The sequence below is a fragment of the Guillardia theta genome, assembly GCF_000315625.1.
Source record: "Guillardia theta CCMP2712 unplaced genomic scaffold GUITHscaffold_4, whole genome shotgun sequence".
NCBI classification, from domain to species: Eukaryota; class Cryptophyceae; order Pyrenomonadales; family Geminigeraceae; genus Guillardia; species Guillardia theta.
The window spans coordinates 1,176,503-1,184,034 of NW_005434670.1; the positions used below are offsets into that span (position 1 = coordinate 1,176,503).

Below are 7,532 nucleotides of genomic sequence, written 5' to 3' on the forward strand. Positions count from 1 at the left end.
AGGCATGTAAATCTCGCTCCAAGAAAACGAGAAGGAGCAGCCTGAAAGGGTGTTCTTTGGAGGTTTCCTTCAATCGAAATTCTGCTGGGAGCACATCCATGCACCCTACTTCAAATCTCATATCACCTGGGACACAGAACTCTCGCGCTCCTTCTCATCTCTAACTTCAGGCTATCCCGGACTTCGTTGTCAGTCCTATCGCAAATATGCCACACCACATGTACATCATCTAGCACCTCTCCTCTTACAACAACTGCATTACTGTACCACCTTCGCTTCTTGCACACACCCTCCTCGTCTGCATCTTTCGCTCTCCGCATTCTGCTGCTGTTCTCCTTCCATCTCTTCCTCATGTCCTCTAGTGCATGCCTTCTTCCCTCGCTCGCTCGCTCCCCCCTCCTGTTCCTCCTGATCCCCCTGCTCCTCCTCCTGCTCTCTTCCTGTCCTTCTCATTCGTACTGATCTATCTGCGCATCTTCGCCCGTCGGTTGTTTTCTGCATAATTTACTCAACCAATTCGAACCCTCGGACCCTACCTCTAGAGATGTGAAAGTACCCCTACCTTCTGAAACACTCTTCAATCCACCCCCATTCCATAACTTCATCATCACCCCTACCCCTTCCATCACAATAAACCTCCTACCCCCCATATATTTGAACTTACCCTACCCCACCCCGGTTTTTCAAATGTGTGTACACACACTACCGCTACTTGCAACGCTCAGATCAAGGAAGAGCCCATGGTGGGACCATAAGATTACCCGGTATACGTCGGACCCCTACCTCCACACTTCGTCTCTCAGTCCGGGGGTTGAGTGGGTATGAGGCCGAAAGAAAGTGAAAAACATGCTCAAGGTGGGGATCCTTGCGGCCATGTCGGCGATGGCGGCGGGAGGAGGAGGAGGAGGAGGAGGTGGAGGAGGATCATTGGATACAGCATCTTTCCCGAAATCTCAGCAGTTTCTACTCAGAAACCAACAAGTTTGCTTCGCATCGCAAGGCACCCCTCAGAAATTTTCGGTGTTACAACGAGGATGTCGATGTGAACTGGGATCAGGAACGAGCAAGAAGTTGAACGAGGCGAAGACTATCGGGCGAAGGACAAGAATTATTTCACCCATCAACATGAAGAAAGAAGAGGTAAATTACGAACGAGGCGCTAAAGTTTAGTCATCAAGATGTTTGGCAGGATCCTGGAGTGTTCACTAAGTTAATCGATGAAAACACGTCGATTGCAGTTGGAGTCTTTAGCATCAGCGTCTTATTGGTCAACAGGTCTTCTTAAGGTCTGGTTGGAATTTGAACTGACTTGTTTTGTGCAGGCTGTTCACATCAGACCTCAGCAACGCACAGTGATCACAGTAAGGGATCATGACGACAAACTGATTTACTCCTCTCTCAGATCGCGGGTGGATCTCCTCGGCATTGCTGTAGCGTCAGCTCTTCTCGTCTCCGCACTCTCCACGCTTGACCTTGAGGTTGCACCTGTTCTTGTTGACTTTGCACTGAGTTGTTACGGCAGGTAAGGGAGAAAGAGACGGTGAAGCTGGCAGGAGTTTGGTTTGAAGAAGTCTGTTCCTCTGAGCTCTCTGCCGCCTCCTCACTTCTTCTTGAAGCTCCCGAAGCTGCTCGACAAGAGAAGAGAGTCGCTGTTGCTGTGGAGTCTGCAGACCATCCTCCAGGTCGTCAGCCTGTCGCCTTGGCCCCCCCTCATGCTCCGGCAGGTGTGCTCCAATGCTCAGTCCGTGATCATCGGCAAGGGTCAGCAGGACATGATCGTCTTGACTGGAAGCGCCTGACTGTGAAGCAGAGGGCGCGACTCTCGTGCGCTATGGGGTGATGGGTCGAAACCAGCAGCTGCTGGCGAGGAACTTTGTTACCTTCGCCCCGACGTGACGGGGGGTGCAGGAAGGGGCGATAGTCAGGTCTGCTAAGCAGCAGGGGAAGCAGCAGTACCTTGCGGATCTGCAGGTGGGAGGAGGAGGAGGAGGAGGAGGAGGAGGAGGAGGAGGAGGAGGAGGAGGAGGAGGAGGAGGAGGAAGGTGGGGGCAGGAGCGATGTTCTCTTGCTCACTTGCTGTAAGATTCTTCCGGGTCGATTCGAGTTCGACTACCTTCCAATCAACACCCAGGCTCTGCTTATTCAGGTGCTGCCCCTGCCCCCTGCCCCTGCCCCCTGCCCCTGCTCCCGCATGGATCGTTTCCCACACTCGCTTGCAGCCAGTGGGAGAAGCTGTCATGGTGGTGGCAGCAAACAAGGTCCGTCCATTTACAGCGAGGGACCTGCTTATGCTGGAGTTGCTCGCTCCGATCCTCGGGTACGCGCTTGAGTCATGAAGAAGCAGAGGGAGAGGCGGCAGCGTCTATCGCAGATGGACTGCGCGAGGAGGTTGAAGGAAGGCAATGAAGATGAGAATGAGCGACGAGGGAGGAAGCAGGGAGACGAATCGTCAGGAAACAAACAAGGCAGCCAGACTGGAAGCCGGAGGCACAACTCGGGAGACAGGGGGGATGATTGGGAGGAGGGGAAAGGTTGCGGGAGAAAAGAAGAAGAGCTTGAGGGTTCAGGGTTTTCAAAGTGAGGAATGGAGACATTCTCCAACTCCTTGCCTTCCTTCCCCTGACCGCCTTCCTTGACTTGTTTCACCCACACCTTTAAACACTTATCACATTGTTCTACACACAAAGAGAATGAATATCAGAAACATCGGCCACTTTGCCGTTACTATCTCCAGCTCCCCTCTTGGTCCCTGCAAGAACTGCTCCATCCCCTCCTCCCCGGCTGCTGACCCACCTCCTTCAGCAATGTTCGCGGGGTGTCGGCCAGGCTGTCTTCTCGAAGTTCTGTGCGCAGTCAGTCCCTTACTCCCAGCATGCAGACACTCACGTCGACAAGCAGCAGCAGCGGGAGCAGTGCAGGAGGAAGGAGCTCCGCCTCTGCGCGACGTGTCAGAAGGGTCAGTGGAAGAGCGGAGGAGACCAGGGGCCATGTCGAGGAAGGGAAACAAGGAGCAGATGAGATCTCCTGCTGCCTGGAGGAGCATGAGGTTCAGAATCCCATCGTGAGCTTTCATGCTAACCTGCTCTCCTCGCTGGATCCCCTCGCCTGTCTCGTCCTCCTCCACGAACGGCCACTGAAGATCCCGGTCAGATCCGGCGCAGGACGCAGCTGCCTGTACCTGGTGCTGGGTCGACTCGTGCTTCATAATGATGCCCCTCAAGACTTTTGACGTGCAGTAGGCAGACGAGAGGGCCTGAGCAGCGAGTCACTTGCCTCTTCAGCGTGAGCAGTTGAGACCTGCATCCTGTATCGGTCGTCGCTGTTGGTCGCAGCACAGGCAGACACTGCAGCTGTTAGGACGTCGGACACGCGGAATGCTCTGTGGGCCTGGAGGGGAGGGGGGAAGGAACGTCAACAAAGGAGGAAGAGAGAGAAGTAAGGAACCTGTTTGCACGTGAAGAACTTGGCTGCAAGGAGTCGGAGTGTGAGCTCCACCGCCTGCAGCTCCTCGTCAGCTGAGAAAGAAACACGAAATTCTCCTCCTCACCTGCCGCCCAGCCTTGACAACAGCTGGGTTTTGCTCGTTCTGACAACCACGTGAGTGATCAGAAGCAGAAGGTGATAAATGGGGAAGAGAAACCAGAGAGGAATGTAAGAGGGAGGGAGGGAGGATAAGAGTCAGGGCTGGGGCAAGGGAGACTGAGACGAGACGCATGTACACCTGGCGTTGTTGATTCTCAATCTGCCTCATCAAGGTGTGTCTCTGTCTGCTTGGAATCGCTTCCATGCATTCCGACGAGATGCGAGGAAGCGGCGCGAAGATGCCATTGGAGGGCTTCACCCCCATCGAACTTCCGCTAGCAGATGCCTATGAGGAGGAGGAGGGAGAAGGAGAGGGAAGGGAGAGGAGTCAACACAGTTTCACATCTCAAGAGCAGCAGCACCTTGTCCTCTCCTTGTTTTCCTCCGGTCACAGGTCCATTCCTCGTCAGGTTCGGGTTGTCGTAAGCCGCTGACTCGAAGCTGCTCATGACCGGGCCGCCGCTTCCTCCTCTTTGGAAGCTCGCGGGAGGGAAGGCCATGCTGGACGCGTGAGCATGCGGCATCAGCACTTGATCGCCTGGAGACTGCGGGCTACGAGGGTGGGGGCTCGGGGACCCGTCATGGATGGCGAAGGCCTGGAGGGACTGAGCGGCTTTCTCGAGCATGGCGAACTGGCGGCGATGGGACGCGAGGGAGTCGGAGGGGTCGACGGACCAGTCACCATGGAAGGAGTTGTCAAGGCTGTTGCTCTCTACGTTCACGTACCCGTGGGCTGAGCCGTCAAGCGAGCGGATCCCGTGGAAAGTCGCGCCATGCAGTGAGTTGTCGGCGGAGCTCCAGCCATGCTCGGACACGTCGCGTGAAGCCGGAGGGGACGTGATCTTTGAAGGCCGCTCCTCTGTGCCATGGCCGAATGAGCTCGAGTGATTCACGTAGTCACCCAGCTTGCGTTTCAGCTTCGAGTCGCAGTCCGTCAGCGATGACGCGCGTCGCGGCTTCCCGGCTTCCGCGCGCATGGCGTCACTCACGGCGACGTTGCTGGCCTTCCACTCCTGCATGCTCGGGTCATCACGGAGGAGAGGAGGGAGAGAGCTGACCTGCCCGAAGCCTTGCATGACTATCTGGAACGCCATCATCCACTGAGCAGCCTCCCACTGCGACGCTGCTCGGAGGACGAGGGTCCGTTCGTGGCAAGTGACGATGAGCTCGTTGATCTCTTTGCCCTTGTGCACCTTCAGGCCTCCACCATCGAAGTTAACCATCTTCTGAACTCCCAAGTTGTTCGGGTCTGCAAAGTAGGAGAGGCGCGTCTGGCTCAGGACGAACCATCGCTTGCGCCACCCCCAACCTCCCGAAGTTCTCTTCCTCAACCACCCGCTCTTAATCGAGTCAGCAAATGCTTGCGCGTTGCTCGAGCTCGAGCTCGCAAAGTGCGGAGTGATGGGCCCCCAACTCTGATGCTCCTTCCCTCTCGCTCCTCCGTTCTTCGAGTCCGACTCGGCAGCCTTGTCTTCGCTCAGCTCCGTCTTCACGTCTACTCCAGCATCACCCCGAGCTGCAGCAGGAGTCTGCTGCTCCTCCTTCACATCCACAAAGTGCTTGCTCATCGTTTCATCGCTTCTCGGAGACACGTCAACGTATTCGGGCACGAACGTAAAGGCGCTGGCTAAGGGCAGGCTCCGGTGCCCCATGGCGCTTTCAAGGTAGCAGGGCTTGGGAGGACTTTCAAGAGGCCTGCCTGGTCCATCCAAGCTTGCACGAAAGCTTTCAAGGTTAGAGCTGTAGAGGTCTAAACTCGTCCTGTCCTGTCCCCATGCTACCTCCGATGAAAACTCGCACCCAGCATCATCGAGGAACAGGGGCTGGTCGGCAGACGCCATATCCAAGCTTGCTCTGCCCTCCCCAAAGAAGTCCATCCTTCCGCTTTCAACCTGCAACTGCTTCGCTCTCACTGACCCTCCTGCCCTCCCTCTGTCATCCCCGTGAAAGAGAACAGTTGCTGGATCCTGCAGCCGGCGTTGAACCAGTCCGAGCCGCAACCAGCGTCATCTTCAAGCTACAAGGAGCATGCTGTAGTCCTCGAGGCCCGAATCTAATGAGCAGCAAGATGCAGGATCATCTCCCTGCAAAACAATGAGTCCACGAACAAGACACATCAAACAAGGAATAACTGAGGGCAGATGTCCACAGTTTCGAAAGAGCTAAGGAATGGCAATGCAACATGGGATTGGTGCGAATGGTGTTCATGACAGCTCAAAAGCAGGGGATAATTCGGGCGCACAAAGAAGAATGAACATAAACAGGGACGTGCGAGGCTGCCCAAATCTCAAGCTGGAAGGTTTACGAAAGAGGAATGGACAGATTGTGGCAGGTTGTGTCAAGTCGAGGAAGGGCGAAGAGGAGAACAAGTAGGGGAACGGAAGAGGAAGGCAGAGGAAGGCAGAGGAAGGCAGACGATAGGCAGAGTCTTCAAGGTCAGCGAAGAACCACCAAGGTGGCTAAACACCGCAAGCTTGCATGAATGCGCGAGTAGGGGAAAGGGGGTTAAGGGATTCGTCAAAAGAGGGGGTAGGGGTAGCTGGCTTTTGGGCTTACGGCCACGTGGGGGTAGTCATCAAGGGGGTTATCATGAGGGAGCACTGAACATGGGCTATATTGAACCGGTGGTACATCAAGACAAGGGGTGGATCTAACAGTTGAAAAGATTTTAAGGGTAAGGGAGGGGTGACAACTTCACAGTGAAGCCCATGGGGTCTAATGGTGGGTTCAGATTTAGAGAGATTTGTTACTTGGGGATACACCATCGGCCAGGGCCACGGTGTAGAGTGGGTAGGTCTTATGAGGGGGTGGGGGTAGTACAGTCGGGGAGCAAAGATGTGAGTATTACGATTGTGGGGTCAGAGGAATTTGTTCATGGGGTGGTGACCATGAGGGTGGGGTAGTGGGGTGAGGCCCTGAAAGATCGCAAGGTCGTGCCTTTATTGTATCTAACTCAAAAAAGATAGTACCCCCACCGTACGAAAATTTGATATTTGGTAGGGTGGGGTGTTTTCTAAGGGGTAGTTTAGAAGTTAACAAGGGGGTGGTCGTATCAGGGGCCGCGGGTTCGCAGCGTCTAATTTAAAAGTGTTGTATCGAGTTTAACTTAGGTTCACAGGATTCTATCAACGTGACTCTCAGTCACTCGATGACCCGGGGCCCGGAGGCCCGGCGGCACTCCCGAAAGCCTGTTTTAACTAAAAACAAGCAAAGGGTGAGGGAAGTTACGGGTCCTGCTCAGTGAGGAATGGTGGAATGACGGCAAGGTGGCAAGAGGGGGTGCGGCGATGGGTCATGCTGGTCGTGGCTGTTGCGGCGATGCTGGGGGACGGAGGCTGTGCTCGCAAGTCTCAAGACACCCCTCGGAGTTTGCTCTCGTCAGGTAGAGCATGTGTGCAGGTTGAGATAGGTGACGGTCTCTTGTGCTCAGACCCGGTGATGCCTGTGAATCGGTCGGGATTATCTCAGATCCCTTGTAACCCTTGGCCTGCTTGCTCCCTCAAGATCTTCCTTGACTGGGTGGTGGATGAAGCGGTATGCTGTCCATGCTAGCTCTGTCCTCTCGCTTGCCATGCCCTCTCTCGAGTCTTGTTGCTGACTCCACACCAGGAGACTCTCTCAAGGGCGAAGCGTCTGCGCGATGACATCAGTCAGGTACAAGGAGTGGGTTGATGCTGTCAAAGTGAAACTCTCTCGCTCCTCAAGATCTCCTTCTCCAACTGCTCGAGAAACTCCTGCAGCGCTCAAGAGAGGATGAAGGAGATCGACGAGCAAGTGAAGAAGGCTCAAGCCATGCTCGACAGCTCCGAGGACACAGAGGCCAAGTACAACAAGGTGCGAGAGGGAGGGAGGGAGGGAGGGGAGGGAGGGAGGGAGGGGAGGGAGGGGAGGGAGGGGAGGGAGGTCGGCGTCGAAGGCTCCGTGCGAGGTTCAGGGACGCCTTCGTGGGA

At 55.4% G+C, this 7,532-nt stretch overlaps 3 protein-coding genes across 3 annotated transcripts in view; 2 read left to right on the forward strand and 1 right to left on the reverse strand.

Moving 5' to 3' along the window:
• Positions 1-846: 846 nt before the first annotated feature.
• On the forward strand, positions 847-2,336 carry GUITHDRAFT_132623 (hypothetical protein; the record flags this gene model as incomplete). Its single annotated transcript, XM_005841163.1, has 10 exons — positions 847-913; positions 1,058-1,140; positions 1,190-1,275; positions 1,323-1,352; positions 1,403-1,478; positions 1,523-1,540; positions 1,617-1,724; positions 1,909-1,971; positions 2,084-2,146; positions 2,220-2,336. 10 exons carry the CDS (start codon positions 847-849, stop codon positions 2,334-2,336), a joined length of 711 nt encoding a protein of 236 aa, XP_005841220.1.
• Positions 2,337-2,798: 462 nt separating this feature from the next.
• GUITHDRAFT_132624 (hypothetical protein) lies at positions 2,799-5,459 on the reverse strand (the record flags this gene model as incomplete). The annotated part of the gene is made up of 11 exons (XM_005841164.1): positions 2,799-2,843; positions 2,887-2,936; positions 2,980-3,031; positions 3,080-3,133; positions 3,179-3,253; positions 3,298-3,387; positions 3,445-3,498; positions 3,548-3,586; positions 3,722-3,868; positions 3,945-4,595; positions 4,641-5,459. The coding sequence occupies 11 exons, from the start codon at positions 5,457-5,459 to the stop codon at positions 2,799-2,801; spliced, it is 2,076 nt and encodes a 691-aa protein (XP_005841221.1).
• Positions 5,460-6,822: 1,363 nt separating this feature from the next.
• GUITHDRAFT_160848 (hypothetical protein) overlaps positions 6,823-7,532 on the forward strand; it is a 5,191-nt gene continuing 4,481 nt past the window's right edge. The window contains exons 1-4 of the mRNA XM_005841165.1: positions 6,823-6,964; positions 7,013-7,116; positions 7,192-7,236; positions 7,288-7,416. Coding sequence (XP_005841222.1) covers positions 6,838-6,964; positions 7,013-7,116; positions 7,192-7,236; positions 7,288-7,416 — 405 coding nt within the window. The 5' untranslated portion in view covers positions 6,823-6,837. The remainder of the gene's footprint in view (positions 6,965-7,012; positions 7,117-7,191; positions 7,237-7,287; positions 7,417-7,532) is intronic.